This window comes from Acipenser ruthenus, chromosome 9 (genome assembly GCF_902713425.1).
Source record: "Acipenser ruthenus chromosome 9, fAciRut3.2 maternal haplotype, whole genome shotgun sequence".
NCBI lineage: Eukaryota > Metazoa > Chordata > Actinopteri > Acipenseriformes > Acipenseridae > Acipenser > Acipenser ruthenus.
In genome coordinates this window covers 16,217,908-16,245,866 of record NC_081197.1, presented here as the reverse complement: position 1 = coordinate 16,245,866, position 27,959 = coordinate 16,217,908, and the positions used below count along the sequence as shown (strand labels likewise).

Genomic DNA, 27,959 nt, shown 5'->3' with positions numbered 1-27,959 from the left:
TATCACCTCAGACCACAAGGTATTCAATCCTTTCTTGGTGTTTGAATATTTCAAATGAAGTGCATTAAGAGAAGCTGGAAAAGAGTACACCCAATACTGTTAGATGTGCATAGGTCTGATAGTAGCCGTGGTGGGTGCTTCCCTATCCAAGGAAGTCTTTGGCCTTTCACAAAAACAGACCACTATATATGCTACCCTCAACCTTCCCAAATGAATTAGAGGCAGTAATCACTGTCATGTATCCCTATAGAACAATGTAAACACTGTGCAGCCCGTTCCTTGGCCCTATACCCAATTGACAATGACATGGCAGGTATTCACCCCTATATATGGAAAATACATAAATGGATCTCAATTGAACAGAAAGAACTGTCTGTGGCGTTAATAACATTGGCAGTCAGTTATCCCTGAATACAGTTTGGCCTCTCACCCCTATTTTGCCTGCGAGCAGATTTCTGATGTCACAGAGCTATGTAGTAGGACAGAGTGCAGGCAGTGCACAAGTTGCTACCTCACAGCTGCTGCTGGGTCCCAACGGGGACTCCCAGAATCTTTCAAGGGTTTTACAATAAGACTACTGTATACATATCATAGTGGCAGCTTTTAATGGTATTCTACAGAGCAGGGGGATAAGAAAACTGTGTTATATCTGGGCGGCACTTAATCTTGGTGTTTGAATACAATTATTAAAAATACAGATCTTCCATCTGATCGCCTAATATTACTTTGGAGGTGGATGCCATGGTTTGCCTTATGTGTGGTAGTTATGGCCTCATGATTTAAGATAGTCTTTGTTTATACATTCTCAGCTCTGTCACTGATTAACTGTTTGACCCTGTCACTCCTAGTCTATAGATCTGTCTGTTAAGGTAGGTCATCTTAATGCCTTAGCAGCACTTACTAAAAAGGTGTGTTATTTACTGATCGGTAGAGGTAATGATATATGCAATGCATTTAAAATTTTGTTTAATTAATTATATATATTTTTTTAAAAACATGCACATCTTTTGTGATATCATTTAGCGTTTTGACTCATCATATCCTATAATCGTGCGATTTGGCGTGACCCTAATTTCTTATATTCTAAAAGAGTCATGACCTTTGTGACTGTTCCTTGTGAATACAGAATCACCTGCCAGCCAAGTGCTAACAAAATAATCAGCAGAAGATTTAGTACAACCCCTATAATATTTATTTTGTTGTAAATATTTCTCCTAAATCTACAGCTATGGCCAAAAGTTTTGCATCACCCTATAGAATTAACACATTTTGCTTCATAAAATTGAATGAAACCTGCCGAATAATGTTAAGTTAACATTTTGAATTACATACCGCTTTGTAGTTTTCCATATACCGTACTTAACGAAAAACTGACAAATATTGAAGAATCCAACATTAAATACTTTACTACTATTATGGCTTCAGGTAGACTTTTGCAATATAATTTTGCAGTTTCTTTGATTACATGATGTTAAATAAAATATCTAAATTATGTTCATATAGTTCTTTTCTTTACATTATACCTCAATCCTCAAATTCTATGTAATGCTAAACGTTTGGCCATAGATACACATCACATATTTTGCCTGTTTTAAAAACAGAGTAACAGAGGGGTTAGGGGGAAAAGATTATTCTTGTGCAAATCCCAGGAATGCAAGGTGTAACATTTTAAACAAAAAAACAAAAACAAAAAATCCTAAAAGGGCATTTTGTAAGATCCAACTAGATTTTACAGGTTAAGTCTGTTTTAAACAGGGAGGACAAAAAGGGATTTCTTAAAGAATAAAAATCCTTGAAATGAAAATATAAAACGTACAACTTTAGTCATAATACAGGATCCCAAACAAAGATAAGAGTGAAGCTCATGCACAGATCTAAGAATCAAGAAGGATAGAAGCTGGTTTGCTATCTATTTACATTCCAGTTTTCAAAGAACGGGCTTTTCTTTTATGTTTGCTGGAATCCCTCATCTTATCTAAGAAAGCAAGGCTGGAACATCTTCGTTAGAAATGAATAAGCTACCCTGGCTGAGAACGCTGGCCCTGTATCATCTCATTAGACTGACTTCTAACAGAAAGTTATTAGAAGTCTGTTTAGTTTTCAATTGCTGGTAAATGTTGGAGGGCTTTCATTCATTTAGAAATGAAAAATAACACATGTCCTTGTAGACAAGAAAGATCAGCATTTCAACTCCCATGGAAGCCTCGTCTCCCTGGTCAGACAAACCCTTGGACCCTCATATATTATGTATATTCTTAAACTATCAATAAGATCTGTGCAAAACAATGATTATGCCACTCTAAATGCAGACCCCTTTACTTTTGCAGAGTATACTGACCCTCAATAGAAACAGAGCACCTTGTGGTGTCTGCATGAAGGCAACAAAAAAGATTGGATTCAGTCTTTACGTAAGCGTCCAGCCTTGCTTTCAGGAAACACTGGAGTGACAGGTTGGAAAGGGCTTAACATATGCGTGAGCACATTAACAAGTGACACCCTTGAATTATTGGGTTTAAGTGGCTACTCCCACAGTAACGTTTTTAATGTAGATATTTCTCCTTATCGCTATGTGAATCCTCCATCAATAGAGGTTTGTAGTAAATATTACTTATAAAGCACACACATTTTAAATGAAAGCTAATGATGGAATGGAATGTTGATATCCAGAGTTAACACTTTAGAACCACTGTTTGAATTGGCCAAGCAGAAGGTGATTGCTGATGTCTTTTTTTTATTATTATTTGTTTATTTAGCAGACACCTTTATCTAAGGCGACTTACAGGGACTAGGGTGTGTGAACTATGCATCAGCTGCAGAGTCACTTACAAATACATCTCACCCAAAAGACAGAGCACAAGGAGGTTAAGTGACTTGCTCAGGGTCACACAATGAGTCAGTGGCTGAGGTGGGATTTGAACTGGGGACCTCCTGGTTACAAGCCCTTTTCTTTAACCACTGGACCACACAGCCTCCTTTATGCTATTTTTTTTTATATACAGGTAGTGGGCAACAAATTGGAAACACCTGGGTATGAGGGACACCAAGTATATTGAAAGCAAGGGCTTCCACACAGGGGTGGCTCATGCGTTAATTAAGCAAATAACATCCCAGCATGCTTAGGGTCATGTATAAAAATGCTGGACATGCCTGATTGCCTATAATTATGGCTAGCATTTTTTTTGTCCACTACCTGTATGTGTAATACGTGTTTGCTGTCTTGCACTGAATATCCTTCAAAACAACATATTTTCATAATATGTTTTTTCTGCAGTGCTCAAAGCTTTGATATGAAATGAGACAAACTATACAGGGAAAACATACAGCGCTCACAGTCATTTTCCAAAATGTGCTTATCAATAAAAAACAAAAGCAGCTATGGATACAAAAACACAGAACTATTAAACTACTAAATCTATTCTTCTAATATTGTAAAAAAAAAATATGTTTTTACTATGTACAGTCTAGAATGTGTGCTGCAGTACCTTGAGAAATACAGATGAGCCTGCTTTATATCATGATTGCTGTGCAGGCATAATTTGGGACATAAAGCGGGTCCTGATATAAACCGGGTTTCACATTTGCCTATGACAGCACATTACGAGTTCAAGAAAAATAGAAAGAAAACTAACGGTGAATTAAACAGGAGTGTTTTAAACAGTGTTTTAATACTGTACATTTAGTCGTTCTTTACATTTAAACAAATGCATATAGTTTACAACAGGACAGATACGTTTTGTATCATTAACTGGAACAAAACAGTTTGTGTCATTATCTAAAAAAGGCATGACTTGTTGACTGATGAGAGCTATCAATTAGGCATTGCACTTGTGCATTTGAATAAGACTATTTTAAAAGAAGAAAAATTTGGGGTCGCTGGTGTTTTGTAACTGAACTGTACCCTGTTAAGACCGCCCACGCAGCATTTGACAGGCTGCACAAAATGTGACAATAAGCGGGTTCGTGAGATTATATTAAGAACCTATAGTGCATGGAGAGTGGTTTTTGAAAAAGCGTGATAATAAACAGGGTATGATATTAATCAAGGTGATATAAAAACCATCTGTATCTTCAAAAACAGGTTGCTTTATAACTACATGCAGCATTTAAACTTGTCTACAGAATATTTGAAAATAAAATATTCAAATGTGTGAGGAGTTGGGGCACTGTCTTGGAATTACTTTTTAAACTATGCTTTTGAACAAATCGGCATTGTACTATAGTATAAACTATTGCAAAGCACCATCCAACAACCTGCTAGCTGATAATGTCGTAGCTACTCCCCACAGCTCTAAATCCCAGGGGTGGTTTCAGGCGGATTACTAGTAATGATCCGAAAAATGAAGACCAGATGTTGCCTAGGCAGACTTCACGCACATGCCTCCCTTATCATTAGCTTTCCCTCAGTCATGCTGAAAAAAAACATTCATCCACTCTTGGCACTTCGGCCTTGCAAATTTAACACACTGAACATAAAACATATGAAGTGCTTTCCAACTGAAGCTTCTGACAACATTCTTGACTTATTTCCCCCCTCTATAATAAACTCCAATTGGCAGGATTAAGAGAGTATTATTTTGTGTTACTGTGATTCTTAAGGTATTAGATACAACAGAGGAGGCTCATTAGAGAAGGAAAGGGAGGCAGCAAAACAAAGAATATGCCCGGGGGGGGGGGGGGATCCCAGGCTCTGCTTTCAATTTTCATACATATTCAAACACTGTGCATATAGAATGGCAATTCTGTATATGTACAGAGGCTGTGTGGTCCAGTGGTTAAAGAAACAGGCTCATAACCAGGCGGTCCCCGGTTCAAATCCCACCTCAGTCACTGACTCATTGTGTGACCCTGAGCAAGTCACTTAACCTCCTTGTGCTCTGTCTTTTGGGTGAGACGTATTTGTAAGTGACTCTGCAGCTGATGCATAGTTCACACACCTTAGTCAATGTGTCTTTCCTAGAGGCTAGCCTGCTGATTTGTAGTTTGTGTATTTTATCCTCCCCACTGGAAATTTGTCAAATCACAAATCTAATCTATATCAATGTTGTATACAGTATATTTTTAAACATACACTGGCAGTGTGTATCAGTTAAGTTTATTAGGATAAACTATGATGGGCTACAGTTTGATTTTCTCAGCTGACTAGAGGAGGAAATGTGTTTAACAGCCAAATTGTGGTAAAATGTTAAGAAGATATGAAAAGTGTTGTCAGTCACAATACAATACCACCAGCCGCTACTGAGATACACCCATGTCCTCCTAAACTGATTAGACACTGCATTTTATGATAAATGTAAAATGACCCCCTTATTATTATTATTATTATTATTATTATTATTATCATTATTATTATTATTATTATTATTATTATTGGGTTGAGGTGCTCATGTTTCACTGCAGGGTGAAATTCTCACATTCACTAGAAGGTACAGTATAGCACAACCAATATAAAAGCTGGCCATGATAAATTTGCATGATCATTTTGCCATTTTACCATGGTTTTACTATGCATTTACCATAGTTTACCTTGGTTAGCCATTTCTGTCTGTGTTTTACCATACAAGCCTATGCTTTATTACACTTTTCTATGCTTTTACTATGCAGAAGGGAGACATTGCAATGTGAAATTACCCACATGGTCCCATGGAGCCACATTCTTAGGGTGAGGGTGTAAGCACATTCATTATCTATCTATCTGTCTACCTATCCATGAAGTAACAATTGTTTGGGCAATAGTAATAATAATAATAATAATAATAATAATAATAATAATAATAATAATACCAAACTATTTAAATAACATATTAAATTATATATATATAAGTCTGGCTCTAATGCTAGTTCAAGACTGAGGGCAATAAAAGCGTCTCTAGAAAAAAGAAGCTAAAAGGGTAATTAATCAGTCACTGAAAGTTTGTTCTTCAAAAACCAAGATGGCAATTTCAAAAAAAGAGAATCAATCAAACTCCCCCATTCGAAGCTATTAACAAGATAAAAAAAAAAGGTTTGCTGTCCCTTTGGCAAATCACACGTGTGCGTAATACATGTTTTAGTTTTAGCAGAGACCCCCTCCTGTAAAACCCATACATTTTCATTCGCTAAAATAGAATTTATGAATTGTTTTATTGTTAAATTAATCAGGTAGGAGGCAAACTGCTTTTGCTTGGAAAACCTGCCAGGGTGTTGGGCTGCAGTCCAAAGTTAGTCCATTCGTGGAAATGCTGTTCCGCATTTGATGAGGATATACAATAGCTCACTAACCTTAAGTTATCTTTGTGGTGAGCTGTTTTTAATTGTCATGATGCTGGTTTATCTCTGTACGTTTTGTTCACATACTTATTTAATAATTACAGAAATTATGAATTCAGTCATCTTTGGATTTCTTTATTAAAGTGATGTTGGGTGATTTTTGAAGTTCCGAACATGTTAGAGCAGACATGGGCAACTCCAGTCCTGGATGAAGTAGCTTTAGGACTAGGAAGGAGTTTTAATGGGTTCAAGTAAACCATTAAAAACATGGTTAGAATGAAGTCCTGACAGGAAGGGTTAAGTTGCCCGTCCCTGACATCTGAATTTGGTTATTTTCATTCAATACTGTGCTTTGAAACCTTTTTTCTATGCCCAGGAATCACCTGTGTGTGTGTACCAACACACGCCTGTATCTATATCCAGCACACATTACAGACTAAGGTAAACAGGGTAATACTGGTGTGAAATTACAGGGCAATATCCCAATTAATTCTAAAACAAGGAAGCTGCTGCAAAATGATTAAGAGACTGTAACTTTGGAGGAAGTGTTCTGTTACATAGACCCATAACCTTACTTACCAGCTATAATCAGACTGGGCTGAACTAATGCTGAGTGACAGAGAAGGGAAACCAGATCAAAGCGATATCTCTGGGTTTAACTAGCTGGCTATGGAACACCACTCCCTTGAAGCTTCCTGACTGAGAGCCCCGGCGCTTGTTATTACTTCACTCCTCTAATCACTAATAACTGCAGTATAATGCACCTGTTGTGGTATGGAGCTTCCCTGCTGTGCGATAATCTGTTTTAGGTAGCCTCATACAATATTGAAAAAGATTTGCTTCATGCATCATGGTGTAATATTTTTTTTTTTCTCAGAGTAGTGGGATTCTGTTATCCTGGATTATTGATTTAAACTTGACAAGAGTTTCTGGAGATTACACAAAAGGTGTGCCAATCTTTAACCTAGCATGTAACAAGAATGAAAAAAACCAGAAACGACACATTTGCTACAGCGTGCTTCTTTAAAACTGCAAATATGAGAGTGACAGGGTGGGGTCCCTGTCTTTCTGATCCACTATTAGAGGGATGGCACTCATCTGCAGTATTGCTAAAAGTGCTGCTGGTTTCCTTTGTCTTTCTCAGAGACCTCCAATCCATCACTGAAAATGGTTGAAGGTGTTTGACAGGATGAATGTGTTTAATCCAGTCCCTACAAGCAATATGATAATTACTCACCGTCAGCTGGGTCAAGGATCTCCACTGTGGCAATCTCTGGGAATTCAAGGGCAGCCATCACCGGCTCAGACAGAACAATCTGGAAGGTTTCTGACTGCTCAAACTCATTGTCAGTCAGGATTCGTACTCTCCATGTCGCTGTGGTCTGGCCTGGGTTGAACTGCACCTGCTTCTGAGACTTCCCCCTGAAATCTTTGTCTTTTTCAGCTGTACCATCCTTTGTGCCAATACCTTTTGGGAACAAAAAAATATATATTTTGCAATGCATGACTAACTTAAGTTTGTTATGCAAAAATCATGCTATAATCACATTTTCTGGGATTAATCTGTTTCCTTTTACTCTTACATTTATTAGTTCATTATTCATTTAATTTCAGTTTGAACTGAGAGTCCAACAGAGATGACATACAGTACTTGCTTATATAAATTTACAGTTGAGGCACAGGGGGATATAGCATTTGGCACCGGTGTCTGTGAGCTCAGGTGTTACTTGAATTCAGAATCTGCTCTCCAGTTCCCTTGCTCTAACCACAATCATACAGATGCAAAGTTGAGAAAATAAGCATAAATGTAACTTTATAAATACATTCTGAACTACTACGGCTTGTCAGTCATGACTATGCAATGTAAGGTCTGCTTTTATGTATTTATATTCCCTATGAGGAAAACAGAATGAAAAATACTGGCCTTTGACAACAACCTGCTTCTGTACATCTGCTAGTCATGGGAGCAGCTGTTCCATGACCGGAACCACTGAACTAGAAGGACTTACGTGTTTCTTTGAATCTAAGCCCCCTATACCTATTTTGTAAATACAAGAATGGTGTTGCTACAATGGCTATGTTATGGCATTACAGCTTTTAACTTTTAACTTTTGCTGGAAAATGTTCTATGCCTGCATGAGCTTTTAAATCTGTTCCGGCCTCTGTCTGATTGCATTAGTGAGGTTTGTTTTCTGTCTGAGAACACTGATTTGCAGTGTTCCTGTCTTGTCAGGTACTCCTAGTTCTAGAATGTATACCCTGAATACGTTGTTTCTTTACATTAATGAAGCACATGTGATTGTGAGGTTCAGTAGGGTCCTCCTAATATATGGAACACAGGAAATGTAAAATGTCACCAATTGCATCTCATTTTATCGAATGTCTGGTGGGCATAGTTTAAGTGAAATCCATGACAATGTAATGTTAAAGCCAAAACAATAAATGTGAGTCAATTTTGACCATCCCTTGTTAGCAAATTCTACATTTTCCCTAGTCCTTTCTAGGATCTGAAACTGGTCTGGCCAAGGTCAACCATTGTAACATATGACCAGATCATGTTAATTGTTCAGGTTTTAACCCTGAAAAAAACATGATGTATTTATCATGATACTGTATAAATATCTGGACCACCAGAGGTGAAAGCCTCCTATGCTGGATCCAACTAAATTTGTCCAACATTGGATCCCTCTAAATTTGTAATAAACAGGGCATATTTAAGCTTGTATCACCTTTCTTCTGGAGTGTTAGCACTTGGAGGACAACAGCACTATTTCAGAAATGTCAGAAGGCTGCATTGTCTGGACATTGAGGCCGATAGAACTAATATTATCTTAGTCTGGAGCTAAAGGTTATGTGCCAAGCTCAGAAACCTAAGTAACCCCTTGCCCGTGTTGACTGTATGAACCATTGATGACACTATCAGCCTGCACCCTGACCTGACAATACTGTTGCTTTTTTCCATCTTTCTTTAAAAACCAGCCTGCACTCTGTTGGATTTCCACTGTGCATACTGGAAGCTGTTTGATCACAACAACTTCAAGCAGCACGGTTGGCAGGGTATCTTACAGCTGGGCTGTTTTGACAGCTGCTGTGCAGTACACAAACCTGCACAGTTTTATTTGATTCTTGCACACCACGCAGCGTGGGCTGGACTATTAAAAAAACATGGCCCCTGGAGAAGTAGTTCTTCGGACACTACACCATTACAGGAGCTTTTTGCTGCAAGTACATACATAACATAAACATTTAGGATTTGCCAAAAAAAAAAGAAAAGCACATTGACACAAATGTATCGTAAAAGAGATCTACAGATGAATAAACATTTTCAAACAACACAGAAAGCCTTGTTCCATGTTGAAGCAGGTTCTGGTTATTTATCAAAAATGCAGCCTAGTTCCCTTATCTTGGACTAACTTATTCCAATATTCTGAATTTATAACAATTCATGAATTCATTAAAATTTGAAGTGCTGGGTCAAACATCATTTTGACCCACTGTGGTGGTCCTAGAATCGTATTGGCGCCTTTGTCATTTCCATTGGTGGACAGTTTTGTGGTATTCTGACTTTTATATCCACCCTGTATTAAAATGGCAAATGTACAAACACTATTTTGTGCCTGAATTTTAAGCAATGTTTGTTTAATAAATAAAATAATTCTGATAAAACAGTAGACATGGGTGTTATTCTTTTGCATTGCTTTTTAAAGCATTTACAATAAAAACTACTGTGTAATTACAGTGTGTCGAGGAGTGTGGAGTAGTGGTTAGCGCTCTGGACTCTTGACCGGAGAGTCATGGGTTCAATCCCTGGTGGGGGACACTGCTACTGTAAAACATGGTGTATGTAAAAAAAAAAAAAAAAAAAAAAAAAGATGTCTTGTAACAATTGTAAGTCACCCTGGAAAAGGGTGTCTACTAAAAATAAATAATATACTTCTGTTAGATATATATGGTAATGAACCATGTTTGTAAAACTTTCCATGTTTGTTAAACCATCTAGTGATGACACCTCTAGTGTTTATGCAGGTTTTCTTTAGATTGTTTTTCTTAATCATGGTACATCCCATCATTGTTCTTGTTTAAACTGTACCCACTGAAATTGGGTTACCAGCTTCTCCACTCTTTTGGGGCCCTCACTTCAGCTTCATCGGGTTTGTCACATCATTTTTAACTTGTTATTCACAACAGCATTGAAGCATGAGCCAAACGGAGTGTATGGGATGACTCTAAGCACAAGAGAAGTGCATTTCAATTTCTGAACACAGTTTACACCCTCAATGGAATGCCCTTCAGGTGCTGTCAAGAGGAGAGGGGGTGGCACCCCCCTGGGCACAGTGGAGCCCGGTTATTTTTGTGAAATAACAATCTCAAAGGGTTTATTTGAGGACTTAGAAGGTGTTTGTTACTTTGGGTCCAATTCACAGAATAAAATACAGTTTGGTAGGAATTAAACTTTTCTAGGCAGTCACTGACTTCTTTAATAAACAATCTTGGTAATGCTCATGACTAAAAATGTACTACCAAATCTGTCCCATTGTGTATTTTGTTTAAAAGGGTTATTTATATTGCTTGCATGTGGTGTTGGTTTTATCCTTTAAGGTTTTTTTTTGTTGTTGTTGTTTTTAACTGCCTTTAGTGGATAGCAAGTAGAAACTTATTCCACTGAAGATTTTTGAGGCTTCCCTGGAATTTATAAATATGAGCACATGCCTGACCTGACTCTAACTTTATATCTTTTTATGTGTTCCACAATCTTAGAAAATTCAAGTCAGCCTAATTTCTTACTTTTTAATCCACACTTTGTTTTGGTTGTTCCATTTTACTGTTTAATTAATCAAACTAATGATTTAAATAAACACAACGATTAGCTCCAAACTAATCTAGTCTTTTACAAGGACTCTTGCCTGTGACTTTTGACCCTCAAACAGAATTTAACAGACACTAGGCAAACAACTGCTTAGAACCCTCACAGAACACAGAAACCTCAGTGTTTTACACATCTTACATGTGAAACATAACAACCATCTTTCCCACCTAGAATTTAGATTTGCATGGGTTTTGTTTGCACCCATTCCAGACGTATTAGATTGGGACCAAAAATAACAGACACCATAGTGCCAAAGGCTGATGCTGCCAAGATTTATTGTGTAGGTTGACAGGCTGTATTCAGTCTATTGGAGGCGATGGATCAGTAGTTTACTCCCTTTTCTGATAATAGGTTGCAGGCACATCTCATTTGTTTTCATTACTAAAAGCTTATACTTATGCAGGGAAATGGCACTCTGCGTGTAGTAAACATAAACAATAACTGAACTGCAAGAAAGTTAGTCAGGGGCCAGGATGTAGAGACTCAACTGTTCATCATTCATGTACACAGTAGCCCCCCTCCCCCCTTGTTTTTTCGCCTCTAGTGCTACATTGCTGTCGCCCCTGGTGGATATCAGTCCTGTTTGTTTTAATGAGACAAAAGTTATTGGAATTGGAAAGCTTGTCAACTTGCAGGCTGGAATAAACCAGTATTTTTGTTTAAAATGCATTTGGAGACAAAGGTGACCTTTCATGTCATACTTACAGACCTTATTAAGTAAGCCTTCTGATGTATCTGACATACTGGTCAAGTCCATATATTTAACAGACACATTAAACAGGTTATGACAAAATGTGATGTGAAAGCTAAGAAGCTGGAGGCAAACAAAAGTTACCTGAAGTAGCAGGGAGGTCAACATGCTAAGGCTAAGTGTTAATCTCAGTGTTCAACCCAATAAACTGAAGGAAAATGATAACAGAAGCAATAACTCAATGCCATACCCAAAGACAATTTCAAGGGGGGTTAAGGCGGTCGGTTTAACAAGCGGTTACAAATGAAGTTGAAATGCACGTATGGCTACACTGTAGGGTCATCAAAAGGAAAGCTGGATTTAGCATGTGCTATACACCTCACCACTACAGTTTAAACTTTTAAAAGTGAGAGAACAGTGTATAATCACAGGTAACACATCATTTCAATATTAACAATCTTGGTACAATTCCCATTATTCCCAGTTAATATTATAGGTCACTTTTCACATTAATTCCAACCCCAGGGCATTCTTTTTTTAAATATCAGCAAAAAATAATTTTACAAAAGACATGCAATCCTTGCAACCTGTTATTAGTAGGTGATGAGCGAGGGAGGTACAGTTAAAAACAGGGAGTTAAGCATGCCCATAAGGTATATAATTCACAGCACTAAGATACGGAGGCCTCTAGGCTGGGGGTTACATTGCTTGTGTTTGAAACAAAGTTCTGCTTTAAGGAGGAAACCCATACTTTACTGTATCCCTTTGTATGTCAGATTTTTTTTATCCATAACGATGACTCCCCAGACTACCAGTAAACCTGCATTTAGAGTTGTTCATTACTCAACAATGCAGTCCTAACTGTGGCTTTTGGTGGATCTTTTTTAATTGAAAATACATACTGATACTACAAAACAACCTCTCAACCTTGAAAGAACTCTTATCAGTTCTGAATAATTCCCAAAAAATCCTGAAATTGTAGGAGTGTTAAAAGGAGTAGGAGTAGGAGTGGTTGGCTGAATGTTGCTGTTGGATGCTTTGACCTCAAACTAGGTCACTTACTGACAAACGACGTCTCCCCAAGGTATCCCCTGCGCTTCAGCACCACCTCCAGAAACTTGGTCTGCTCATCCACCACGTAATACTCCTTCTCCAGAGAGATCCAGGCCCAGTTCAGGCGGAACAACTGGTTCTTCAGTTTATTGCCCCCTGAAAATGGAAATGGGAACATTGAGGTATTGTATGTGTTCATAACAGGTGCAAAATTAAAGACATAATATGGTTGCGTATGGTTTTAACATACAGTATCAGCATTTTAGTAGGAATGCTGTAAATATTTATTTTTCCCTTGAGCTACATAAAACCACTTTTAGAGGATATAGGCCTAAACATTCTAGAACTTTGCACAGAAGTGCACACAAGTCTAAACTATGGCAGAATGTAATAATGAGACACCACTGAATTGTAGCTTAGTGACAGCTGAATAGTATTGTGAGACATAAACAGCACGGGGGCTGAAATGACCCACAGACCATGGTACGGTAACTGTATATCAGCAATAATATACGAGCTTCCCTTCCAACACATACCATACACACACTACTCCACTAATGTGCTTCAAGCCTACCCTATAAGGAGGAAGGTTCTGCCTCCTATTAAATAGATGTTGTCTTTGAGAGATTGCAATATGTGATATGGAAACTGCTCACAAACAATCATGTTGAGACGCAGAGCTACGCTTATCACTACCAGAAAGTTTTAAATGCATTGTTCTCTAGTGGGGGATGGGGAAAAGCTGTTAGAATCGACCTGACACTAGTTATACAAATTAATAATGTGAACCATTTGGCTACCATTATCCAGTACTACTAAAGCAAAATTAGCCAAACTATAAGTAGACAACCATTACCAGCAATAGCATTTTGTGGCATACCTGTGCTGATATGGTACCATGGTTCTTCAATATGTGGGTTGTTTGGTGGGTCACATCACTGGTGCCAGGCTATCAATGTTTCATACTATTACAGCTGCCTGTATGCTACCATTGCCCCCTAATTGCAGAACAATTAAGGTCTAAAAAGTTATCACCTGTTACATATTTTCTTTTATGAAGCCTGAAAGACTTGAGGTTGGAAAATCTCTTTATAACCACTCTAGCTAAATAGTGAATGCCTGTATAAGGTTGCTGTAGTGCCATGTATTCATTTAACACAATAATACTGGAAATTTGTATAGTCATATTCAGTTAGCTAATGACAATAATTGATTGATTGCAATCAAACTAAGCTGATGTCAGCTGACTGTTTCTAGTAGAGACACATAAAAACTGAGTAAACCTAGACCCGATTTAGCTTGCTGATCAAGTCATGCTAGAGTCACACTACACAACACTTTGAAGCTTCCAGCTTGTATCACACTAGATTTCTTTCATCCAGTCCATCCAAAGCCTTTAAATCCACTCAGAACCTGAATCCAGCATTACAGTTCTGGAACTGGGTTCATTCATATCATGTTTTTGTTTTTGTTTTATTTTGCTGTCAGTCATAGATCAGAAATGAATGCCTTTACATTTTATTCAGTGTAATTAAATGACAAGGAACAAAGGAATTCTATTGTTACGTCAAATTTAACATAATTGTGTAACACTGCACTTTAAGAATATGTTTATTTGATTCCTGTTTCAACATTAGTTTATGATGCAACTGCATTATATTTAACTATACGTACTATTGGCAAGCCAGGGTCCCAAAAAACAAAACAAATTTACAAAATTAAATACGTAATTAAATAAATAATTAAACTTAGAATCCTGCAGTTCAACCAGCTGTCAAAATGAATGTAAAGATGATTTCTTACTTATTAAATGTTTCTTTTTTTACAGGTGTAGGGAGTCTTAAAAAAATATTGTAGTTTGGCACAGTAACAGTATCCAACATTGCTCCACTTGTGAGATGAACCTGTTTTAATGGTTACCCTGACCTGTCAAATCTGTATTTCATCTAAACTCCAGAGGTCTGCTGATCTCATTTCAGTGCTAACATTAAGTACAGGAGTCAGAGGCTTTCCGCTTGGGGAAGTACCCAACTCTCATATGCTTCAAACACCTGTTCCATATTCTACTCACACTACCTACATAATGTGCTCAAGATGCATTGAAACCACCTGATAACCATTCACTTCACTCGCAGTTAAAACGTGATGATCATGCATTATTTAGGCAGTGTGAATAGGGCATTACACTGGTTAATTCTGGTCAAAGAAAGCTAGAAACTCATAGAAAAGCCCCCTTTCCTATTCTTAAACTCTCATCATTTTTGGAAAATAAAGTGCTAGTAAGGGTCTGATAACTATCTTTTTTTTTATCTGCCTTGTTATAGCTCATGTTGAGGAAGCAGCTAAACGGAAGTACTTTTAAATGTGTTACGCTTGATTCCCTTGAACAATAGGTTTCATAGGTAAACACAACGTGTGATCTCTGGAACGTGAAAGCTACTGTGCTGCGTATATGACAAACTCAACCCATTATCCCATTAGCAGATGTCTGGAGTGGCTGCACTGTGGTTTTCATTGTTTTACTTACACATTGTGAAGGTGGGATGGATATAAGAACATAGGAACATAAAAGTTTGGGAACGAGAAAAGGGCCATTCTGCCCATCAAGGATTGTCCCTTGTTAGCAAACCATTCTCCCCTGCTGGGGGGATCTCATTGAAAACACAAACATCTAGTCTTTTTTTTAATTTTATCATTGTTTTAGATCCTACTACTTCACCTGGTAGGATATTCCATGCATTTATAACTCTCTGTGTAAAAAGTGCTTCTTACCTTCTGTTTACCTTCTCAAGTGCAATGATGTATTATTTTTAGTGAGGTGACCAAAACTGCACACAGTATTCTAGGTGGAGTCTAACTAGGGCATTGTATAATCTTAGCATAACCTCTCTAGACTTGTATTCCACGTCTTTTGCAATATAGCCTAACATTCTATTTGCCTTTTCACCACATTGGCGAGATACCTTTATCCATTATAAACCCAGGATCCTTTCAAAGTTTCTTTCCCCAATTTACATCCCATTAATGTTAAATTTATAACCTGGATTATTATGTCCAATATGCAGCATTTTATATTTCTTAACATTAAAATTAATTTGCCATAAGTTTGCCCAGTTATAGAGAAGATCCAAATCCCTTTGAATTAGCTTGGCTGTAGTTTCAGAGTCCACTACTCCCCCAAGTTTGGTGTCACATAACTGGTGCTGAACACACAACTGATTTTTTATTATTATTTATGTATGACTTTTAATTCCAATGTCACATTTATTTGCTGTCTTTAAAATAAAAAAAATATATATATACAAATGTACTGTATGCGTGTGACGGGGTGCCCGGCCCTTTTATATATTTATATATTTATGTATTAGAATTATTTTCATTGTATCGGTTTACTTGGCGCCATGACCAGGTGCTGCGATGTTTGGCCTTAGCATTGGAAGACAACATAACGTAACATGACCAATAAGTTGCCACCTGTTCCATCAAAACATTACACACAAAAGACAACATTCCTCCGTCCAGGAGAGCAACCACCAAGAAAAGGTGTTAAAACCAATCCTCGCCCAGTGCAACTGGAAGCTGCTAGAGACTGGAAAACGCTGGCAGATGTTGGTCAATGGCTTATTTTTCCACCTGAGATTGCCACCACTAACCTTTGACCAGATATTGTCTTGTGGTCTGGATCAGCACACCTTGTTCACCTGATAGAGTTAACAGTGCCATGGGAGGATGCTGTAGATGAGGCGTATGAGAGGAAGAAACGGTATGTTCAACTAGCCACTGAAGCGGAACAGCGAGGATGGAGAGTCCGGGTTTACCCAGTGGAGGTGGGTTGTCGAGGATTTGTGGCACATTCTACAACCCGGTTTCTCAGAGACGTCGGATTCAGTGGCCAAGAGTTGTGTCGCACAGTGAAGAACTCATCTGAAGCAGCAGAGAGGAGCAGCAACTGGCTGTGGTTGAGACGGAAAGATTCTGGCTGGGGATCTCAAGCACAATAGAAAGAAAGAAACGCTGATGTACGGGTAAGTAAGCTGGGCTGAGTTGAGTGGGGGATGGAGGGGGCTGATGCTGGGACGCCAGAATCACCGTCGAGCCCTTTTGAGGTGTCGTGGGCTAGTTGACGAAACACTGAGGATGGAAGGTGACCACTTGAAGACCCCAGAGATGTACCCTACTTCGCTCAATCGAGACGGTTGTTATGCTGATGCGCTGGGGACACCGCACTGTTGTTGATCCCCGGAGCCAGCATCGCAGCCGTTGTGCGTGCTGATGCGCTATGGAGGAAATAAGCTGATCCCTGGAGCCAGCATTAAACTTCAGCCATCAACACCAGACAGAAGGATATCTACATCATCATATGGAAGGAAGCGCAAATGGATGGAAACACATATGGATCACATTAGTTTACTGTAAAGCTACGTCTTAGTCGGTGCCTATCTTGGCGAGAGCCGAGTTCAAATCAGCATAAAGTTTTAACATCTACTCTCGTGTAATGGAAATCATTTTTATTATTATAGATGTTTATATGTGAGCGGACGAAAACCGCCCGTCATTATTATTTATTATCTGAGACTGGCGAAAAGAGAGAGAGAAAGAGAGAGAGAGAGAGAGAGAGAGAGAGAGAGAGAGAGAGAGAGAGAGAGAGAGAGAGAAAAATATATATGCTATCATGACTGCTAGGTTTAAAGGTACTTGTTTTTGTAAAGTTCAGTTATTGTTTGTGCTTGTTTTGGCCAATGTGCCCTTTTCTTTAGTGCTTTTGTAATAGTGTTTAATTTATGATTTAATAAATCTACTGCTGCGGCAGTTTGAGCCCTGTACCCGTCTGCGGTTTACAACTTCCTGGTCACCACACACGCCACTCAAGCCTACTCTGTGACAATGCGGCTCAACTTTTATTTATTTATTCATTTCATATATTACTACTGTATATTTACCTGACACTAACAAAACCCTACAAAGACATTTTTTGGAACTACACGAACAGCCCTGTAGACAGTTGTCATGGTAACTTCTCAGGCACTTCATTAGTAAAGACTACATCTTCCAAACCTTGTTTAAATCTACACTGCCACTTGCATTGTGCCAAATATCTATCTCGCAACTCATTCTCTGAGTAGCACTCCTGAATAATTACCTCTCACCAATTACTTTTTCCTTACATTCAAAGTACAGTACCCCTTAGTACTCCTTCCAATACCATTTATAGCAAAGTTATTCTGCACTGCTTAGATAACATTGATGGCAAGTATTACAAACACATTATTTATATGACTGCTGCAGCCTTTTGCTTGGAAACTCATAGCTAAGCTACTACATAAAACCGTATCCCAATAAAACATGACTGCTTTGAACAACCAGCCAACTGAAAACCTTTCATCACGCTACAGCTTGGTTGAAGGATCTGCTAATTTGACAAAAAACAAATCTGAGCCCGAGCTGCTTTACTTTCCCCACAAAAGCCTGTCCCTGTGCCTGCTATTTCATTTTGACATTGTTGTTGGCTTTAGGTTCTGTTATGTCTTTGGTGACTTTCTAATGGGTTCTTGTATGTTTTAAAAGAACTTGAAAGTTTTTCAAAGGGAAACCTTTTATTGGCCCTGCAAAAACACTGACTGTCTAAAGACTGGCTACACTTGTTTCTGCACTCTAAAGTGAGATCACTACAGCTGTAATGGGGGGCAAGTGTTTACTAATGGCAAAAATGGTGACTCAAAATTTGCCTTTTCAATGATCAATATAATTGGAGAACTTAAGCTTTGGTCCATGGGTACTATTGTTTTTTTGCCAAGAGAATACACTTTACACTGCATAAATAAAAGAAGCTAGAGAGATATTAGGTCCTACATGTTGATATCACCAAGCATCAGATTTACGTTCTTAGGCAATTAATTCTAAGAGGTAAAGTCACAGAGATTTAATCAGAACGAACTGTACACTTGGTGCAGTCATTTGCAAATGACTGCATTTGGCTTTAATTAAGACTACAATTACTTAGTACTTGTGTAGTTTCACCCAGCAATGTGCAATATATAAAACATTCAAACTGAAACTAAAAGGGAAAACGGAGATGACATACTTCTGGAAAACATGATATAGTCCAAGATGTAGTCAAAACTTTGTAAGTGTGACATACATGAATACAGCCTTTCAGAAATCAAAGAGCAGGGCAAGAAATGAAACTCCCTAGCTGTGGAGAAATTATGCTTTCTTATTAAAATGATTTGCTAATTTGGGACTTTGCATTATTTCCTGTAATAGAAGCATCATACTTTATGAAAGCCAAGAACAACAGGACATGGAATAAAGAAGTTTTGACAGTAAAAATAAGATTGCTAACAGAGCCAATGTTCGTTTGCCAAAGTTCAAGTTTCATTCTTTGTACCCTCAGCAACTGTTTTTAGGTAAAATGCTGTTAACATATCAGGGCACTCAAACTGTTGTCTATTCAAAACAGTATGACCGACACAGAATACAACTGCCCTAACAACTTTAGGGCTTTTTTGTTTCTTCCATCAGTATGTGTGTTCTCTATCATTATTCATTGTTGTTTCTGCTCAGATAATTTCGTATCATTATTACCTTATAACTTGTATTAATGTGGGTTGTTCTATTTACCCATAGTTGCTGCAGTTAGACAGGAGCAGAAGCAGCCTCCCATGGATGAAAAGGGATATTAGTTTGTAAGCTTACTAAATAATTATCCAAGTAGAAACAGCAATAGAGATTTATATCAAACACACATAATAGGATATTAAACAATATTCTCAAAACATAGATGGTATTGCTTTAACATTGCAATTTTTAACATCATTTAAATACAGTAAAGGCCAAGTTAGTATAAACACAATTTTAAGTAAATAAAATTAAAGCCAATTTTGTGTGTTGGGTTTCTATTAAACTATTTAAAAGATTACAAATATTATTTAAATAATCAGAAGAATTAAAAAAGAAGTTAATCTGATCTGTCGTACGTCTGGTTTTGAACAGGAGAAACCCTAACCAGACTGATGAACAATACAGAGCTGGATACAACTGTAAATAGATTGCCTGCCATCTCCACCTGAGACTCCTGTCTGCAGTAAGCACCTGGCTCAACGTCATCTCCCTCACATGCCCCGCAGCTACACCTAGATTTATTGAGTCTCCGGCAAAGCATTCCTTCAAACCAACCTTATTATCCTTCAGGTACAAACAGCAGATTAACTCACACTGCAGGCGCCAGCTTACCTCCTAGAAAAAGACAACATTTCAAATGGAAATTGCAGTTGCTGCAAGTCACTCAAATATAAAATTCTTACACACGTACACACTGCTTGTTTCATGACTGCAGACTTCGTAAGAGCTTCCAGTACTGTGTGTTAAACAGCAGTTACTGACATGTAACACCCCTTAAAAGACTGAAATACACTAAAGAGACTTACACCCACTGTTGTTACTGTCCATACCCTTATTACACAACAGGCCCTGTTTTAATGTTTGAGCCACTGAAAGACCCCAATGAATTGTCTAGTTGAGAATAAACACTTCCTGATTTTATTCTATACATTTTTCTGGATATGTATCATTTATTGAAAATGTGGTTTGTCTCCAGGAATTTATTTTCATTAACAAAAGTTTGATAATGCAAAGACATGCAAAGCAGGTAATGTCTTCTCCATGTTGTTAAACACACTAAATACCTCCTGATATCTGTGGAAATGTGTCCCAGCTGCATGTAGCATGATAACAGAAGCATAAGAAGCATGTAACGATATTTATTTCAAATAATTTCTATATACTTGGCCTTTATCTGTCTTGTTTGCTTCATCCATAACTTCACAAAATGTACTTGCCATTTCATTAAAGTAAAAAACCTACTGCTGCTATATTCCACACTTTGAAATAAATTGTATTATCTGGTTAAATATTATATATATATATATATATATACATACAGTTAGTGAACAAAAAAATGGAAACACCAATGTAAAGTCACTTAATAGGGCATTGGGCCACTATGGTATCCCGCTCCGTGGAGTTCTCGGCACACCGTTTTTGATGAAACTGGCTGCTCGCGCCCCAGGTTGAAATTTGCAGTCAATTGATCTGCAGTTTGCACGGACATCGCAATCCTGGAGTATGCGCTTCCGCCCACTGTTGCCCTTTGCTGATGATGTCTTTCCCTTGGAGTTCCATGCCGACATCACCTTAGACACCGTTGCTCGTCAAACATCAGCAAGTTGAGCTGTCTTGGTCACTGAAGCTCCTGCCAAACACGCCCCAACAATCACCCCTGTTTCAAAGTCACTGAGGTCTCCTCTTGCAGTCATGCTAACCATAATTATCGGCAACCAGGCCGGTCCAGCATTTTTATACATGATCCTAAGCATGCTGGGATGTTATTTGCTTAATTAATGCATGAGCCCATGAGCCACACCTGTGTGGAATCCCTTGCTTTCAGTATACTTGGTATCCCTCATTTACCCAGGTGTTTCCATTTTTTTGTTCACTACCTGTATATATATATATATATATATATATATTGTGAACGAACTCACCCACTTGGGTTCGTTGCCCCTTTAAAAGTACGACCCAGGACACTCAGATGGATTTTTTCCAGCGCGGTTGCGCTATTTTTTAATAAACACACAAGTAAAACAAAGCACACAAAATAAACACCTAGCTCTTCTGAGCACTAACTACACACGCAGGAACCTAACTACCACAGGACGGCTAAGCCGTTTCCCTGTTCCACAAAAACTTAACCACACAGGTTTGCACTATACCTTTTCCTCGGGACTGCCAGGAAGCAGAGCACTCCTTTCTGCCTCCTTCTCCTTAGCAGCCCCGAGCAGACTGCCTGCTCTCCTTTTAAACCCCCGCACCTGGGTCTAATTCCCTAATAGCCCAGGTGCGGATGATAATTAATAAAACAATTAAACTAAACAATAATACAATTAAGAAATCAATTAGAAAATCAAATGAAACAATAAAACAACACAAATCAAACAAAAAGGTGCATTTTCACATGTTTTTTTTTTTTTCTTTTTCTTTGCAGGGAGGTTTTAACCCCCTCCCTGCCGTCTCTCACCACCCGCTATATCACAATATATATATATATATATATACATATATAATTTAATTCATAGCAATAGCTTTCTATGATCTTAGACTTTCAAAGGGCTACAAATACATCTGTTGGTTTATTTTTAAAATATATACTTTTTAAAAAGATAGTACAGCTTCATCGTATAGCTACTAGGTTTGTAGTCTAGCAAAATCCACTTTGTTAAAACAAATTCTAGTAATTAAAAAATAAATAAAAAAGGACAAGCTTCTTAACTATTTCAATGAACTGCCTGGTCAATCGACCATAGCCTCCTGTTCCACTATTACGATAACAAGGGTTGCAGTTCTGTTTTTTTTAAAAAAAGAACTCTATAAGAGAAAAAGAAAAAAAATCATTTTGAAAAAAGTCTGAGATGATTCACACATTCCCTACTGTTCTGGCAGTATAGCAAGTACAACATGTGTCTGCACTCACAGCTCATAGTACACACTGCTCACAGTATAGCAAGTAAAACATGTGTCTGCACTCACAGCTCATAACACACGCTGACACAGTATAGCAAGTAAAACATGTGTCTGCACTCACAGCTCATAACACACGCTGACACAGTATAGCAAGTAAAACATGTGTCTGCACTCACAGCTCATAACACACGCTGACACAGTATAGCAAGTAAAACATGTGTCTGCACTCACAGCTCATAACACACGCTGACACAGTATAGCAAGTAAAACATGTGTCTGCACTCACAGCTCATAACACACGCTGACACAGTATAGCAAGTAAAACATGTGTCTGCACTCACAGCTCATAGTACACACTGCTCACAGTATAGCAAGTAAAACATGTGTCTGCACTCACAGCTCATAACACACGCTGCTCACAGTGTGTAGATTTTTATTTAAGCATTACAACTTCATTTATTTCAGATTAGTTTACCTTCTAATCTTTAATACCAGTACGTAGGTTTCGCCCCTGTTTGATCTCGCTGCCTCTTTTGTAGCCTGTTGTATTTTTTCTTTTATGTGATGCCAAAACAATACCTGTGGCTCTGTTTGAATATAGCTATGTCAAGAAAAGTCGGATAAAGCCTTTGTTTTGGTAATAGCAAGTATAAAGGTAATAGATTTGTTTTGTAGTTGCCGGTACACATTGAATTACAATAAAATATTGGAGGGGCATTGATCTTTTCTAGTTTGGCTTTACATTTTCGTTGGGAAAGCCTTTATTTCAGAACCTACTGTTTGTCTAATGATTTAGACATCAGTTTTATGGCACTAATGTTCAGATGAAAGTGAATCACTTTTATAACACTGTTATTTGATTTTAAAATACCCATTGGGCAAAATCTTTGAAAATGTAATTCTGTTATCTATATTGTATAACCACAGTGAACCACCAGCCTAAAAAATGAAGTCTCCTTAATAAGAACATAAAACTGATGTTCATTTTAAGGGGTAAAATCTATTTGTTCCTCAAATGGATTGGTGCTGCCTTTAAAAGCTCTGTTTATGTAACTTTTCAGCACTCCAAACTACATTGCAAGGAACCAAATTAACCATCAACCTACATTTACTATTTAAAATCTGCAATACATTGTAATACTGCAGTAATAATTACTATCATCATACACAGCAACTAAAAAACTCATATTACTGTGTTATACTAAGTGCCCTGATTTGGTCAGAAGAGACTCTACAAGTCTTTGATTTCCTTTCCTAACTGTCTAGGTTATCCCTGTTGCGACAAGTTTAGTTAAAAATATATTTGGTTTAAGGTAACTGGCGACATTGTCTTCTAACTCCTAGATTAAATTAAGTCTGTTAAAATAATTTTAAAAAGAGAAAGATAGAATTTCTTTTAAAGGAACTGTAGGGATTTAATTACGTTATGAAGCCAGTAACTTTAACAGAAATTATTTTGGTATCACTAAGAAATGAGAGCTACATTTCCTAAACAAAGTGCACAGGCAGACATTTCCCACGAAGCTATAAACAGAACATGCCGAAGCACATGCTCCAGCAACAAACAGACCTCTATAATGTTTTACAGTGGGGATAACCTAGACCAGGCTAATTGCCAGCTCCATTTTATTTATCCCATTACAGTATGTTTATTAAAATCAGTTACTACTTCAGTATTCCACAGTAGAAGTACCTATAACAGCTTAACTGTAATACATGCACTATTCATCACACTACACTCACAACTAACCTAATAATGTGAACCTTACTCATATTATCACCATATCAGAATGCCCCAGTAGGAGTCAATGGGGACATGCCTCTGATATTACCACTTTCATATCAATCTCATTATTCAGTCATACGACTGATTTCCACCCCACTTGATCTCACTCAAAAGCTTAAGATTATAAAGTTTACTTTAAATATTCTGACATATAAAGTAGCACATTATAGCATATACTGAATACTGTGAATCAGGTTTACAATGTTCTTATCATTTTAATTATTACAATATGTACAGTATAATAGACTGCACTTATTAAAAATACATTTCACAAATGAACACCCTTATAACCAATGCACTACCATTAACTGGTACTATATTTAGAGTTTCAAATGGCATATTTGTTGTCAAAAACCATTTGAGCTGACTTTAATAGGTTATTAATTAACTTCTGATAAAGTCAACGCTATAGTAGGTTTTTGCATTGCTGTTGTTAAACATTACTTGAACAGATGTGCAGAAGTTTTGTCCAGCTTGCCTTAATAAATGTCAGTAGTGTTTACATGCTGGCTCTAATTTGAAGTGGCTGATGCAGCTGAACTTGCAGCATTTGGGCTATTTCTGGTAACTGCTCTGGGGAAGCAAAATTATTCTAGTAATACTTTTACCACACGGAACGTCAATGCATTAATTTAACAAAAGTCCCACTGATATCCAATCTTCTCTGCACTCCTGAACCTAGTGACCCAACAAAGTGCACTTAAAGGTACTTCACAAAGCTTTGACCCAGGCCAGAGTTCTGCCTGTAAAGTACAAGAATGATGACTATAGGGCATAACATTAACTAATTCGCCAACTCTTTAGAGGACAGCATTTGACCATGAATGTCCCCACTGTAGCCTTAGTGTGATTCGCACAGTTCTTACTTTTTAAACTGGTGGGTGAAGCTGCGTCTTTTCAACTGACTATGAGATCAAACAATTTCCTGTGCTGCAAATCAGCCTTTGTTCTCAGTTTGAACAAAATGCTTTCTTCTCGTACATTATGATTAAAACTTTACTGGAAGCTCTGCTTTTATGAAATTGCCAATTAAATGCTTTTTCAAAGTTTTTTTTTTTTTTTTAATATTAAGTTGACCTATTATTATTTTTATTTATTTTCACCCCAAATTTGGAATGTCCAGTTATGGTTTTTCTCCTCACTGCAGTGGGTCCCCACAATCATGGACGTTCTGAGGGCGTGTGAGCGTCCTCCGATCTCACAAGCCCAAAAACAGAATCACTTTTACACCGAGCAATCCAGAGCAGAGGTAGGCGGGCTACCGATCCCGGAGAACAGAGATCAGCCCTGCTTTTTATCCACTCTGTATGTGCTTGGAGTCTGGCCAGTAGGGTTGCAGGATGAGGAGAAGTCCCTGCCGGTTTCCCATCCCCCACCCCAGGAGCGTCAGAGCCAATGTGACGCCCCCTTCTGAGTCCCCAGCAAAGATCGGCCTCTTTGCACAGCCCGGATGTGAACTGGCGCCGTCCAAGCTGTGTGACTCATCCTGCACTCCCATCGGCAGCACTTTAACTGAATGATCCACTCGGGGACCCTCAAAGTTTATTTTAATCAATAAAATATATTTGTTCCAGAATGTTGCTGGCAGATAAAGATACTTTATTTTATTCATGAAAAATAACTTTGAAAAAGCATTCAGTAACACTTTATAATAAGTGTCTATAATTCAAATGTAATTTTAGATTAACAATAATTCATACTTACCCTAACACTAACATTGATAAGTACTGTGGCAGAGTGGGGGGGGGGGGGGGGGGGGGGGAGGTCTAGTCCTTGACTACATCCCCCAGAATGCCGTGGGACTGAGCCAGGATGAATTACACCAGGTCTAATTTAATTAGAAACACCTGTCGGTAGTTAAGCAGGCAGGTGTATATATATATAGCAGGTCAAAATGTTTGGTCTGGGTCAGTGTTAAGGTTAAGAGGAGACATGTGAGGAACCTTTAATAAAAAATAAAAAAAACTCACACACCACCACACGGGTAAGTGTTTAAATACTAGTATTGGTTTTGGTGACTGGTAAATGGCTTAGCCATCCAGTTGAGTAGTTAGAATTTGGGAAAAGTTTAGTAAGCACTCCTTGATAGAGTTAGGTTTTGTTTTATGAAAATAAATATTCAGGCATCACCCTGTTTTAAAACCCTCTGTTGTTGGAGTTCCTATTTTTACACAGAAAGACAGTGAAAAAGGTCCCAAAGCCTTTCAAAGCACATATTTTAAACTGTTGAATCGGTCCTGAATCTACATTTACTTCATACCCAATCATTCTTTAAATAGCTCAAAGTTAACGCTTTGTAAATTAGTTTGAAAATAATTCTATGAATAATTACTTGTTACAAAACACTCATGTGTCTTTTTTTTTTTTTATAATTTCCCAATTGTTTCATTTGATATATTCTTGCAAATTTGAAAAAAAATTCTGCCCTGTGGAAAATCATTCTGATTCCAACATGAGGCGAGCAGTTGTTGTGGAAACCATTTGAAGAAGTGCTTAATAGGTCACAAAAACTGCAGCCCAGTACTTTGCAGTAGAGACAGAGAGGAATTCCCAAGCTTTCTATTCAAACCTGCTTCTTTTATGGTTGCTAGTGAATGTAAATACAGTGATGTGACTAAGGTCAGACATTGCTGTAATTCAGCACCATGCTTCACTTCCCAGTCTGAGACGCAGACAACGCCAGTGTGGCTCTAATTGTTCAAACTCACCAGCCTTTGAAAAATAACATGCACAGAGATGCAGCCTCATAAAACAATATTCAATTGAAAAACCTATATTGTCTTTTTTTAAACTATGTTACTACATGCTCACTAGGTACCCTTAAAGCTTATCTATGCCAACAGGAAGACGTCATCTCATCTACGGGCACATTTTAAGATTTTAATTTAGATAATTTAAATAGTTAGACCAAGGAGTCAAGGAGATACCATGTTTGTATACCTGCATATGTCAATGCAGAATTTAGTACTGTTGAAAGCACAGCTTTGTGATCTCGTCATGACTTGCCAAAATAATGTTCAGTCTTTACAACAGGATCAGTTCCTTCTGTTTTGTACATTCTATCATAAGTTTTTTTTCTTTTTTAAATACGCATGACAGTGGCAATTTCTGTCTGCACTTCGGCGATAAAGAGCTCTTGTCAGGCCAGGTGAAAACATTGATTGTAGAAATAATAACACATGTGTTAAGAAGGGGTGTCTCTAAATAAATCTAGGTGAATCGTCTTTAAAAATGCAATCATTTTAAAAAGAGAAAGCTTGGAATAGGAAATGAGGAAGATTTTACATTATACAGATAGGGGAGAAGTCGCTACCAGAACTCTTTGGATTCCCACGATGCACCACTTCGACAGGGACAGAAGAAAAGGCGGAGTTGACTACCTTGTCTATATAGAAGATCTTTGGTAAAAAGCACACAAGTCCACCCTCCCCACTCCCCCTCCTCCCTAGAACCCGTCTGCCACTATCACTTAAGCCAACTCAGGTAGGAGTTGTAAGTGTAAACACACTATTTGTAAGCCAGGCAGACACACTCCTCCTAGCACTAATTGGACAATAAATTAGATCTTTGAGCTCTGCTATTGCTCAAGAGGCAAAACAGGCATTTTCCAAACTGTGTTTTTGTTATACTGACATTTTTAAGTGAAAATCACTTTTTAAAGTACATACAAAGTGTTTCCAAAAAGTACAACAATTAAGATTTAAAACAACATTTAATTAGAGCAAAAATGTATTGTATATGATTTAATCCTTTACTTTTGAACCCAGTTAAATCCTATTAATTAAACCTCATGAGAG

General features: G+C 37.8%; 1 protein-coding gene across 1 annotated transcript in view; it reads right to left on the bottom strand.

The window, feature by feature from the left end:
* Positions 1-27,959, bottom strand: part of LOC117405959 (FRAS1-related extracellular matrix protein 2-like) — a 96,716-nt gene that overhangs the window by 47,825 nt on the left and 20,932 nt on the right. Inside the window, exons 3-4 of the mRNA XM_059031252.1 lie at positions 12,867-13,013; positions 7,484-7,714 (exon numbers count right to left, since the gene is read on the bottom strand). Coding sequence (XP_058887235.1) covers positions 7,484-7,714; positions 12,867-13,013 — 378 coding nt within the window. The remainder of the gene's footprint in view (positions 1-7,483; positions 7,715-12,866; positions 13,014-27,959) is intronic.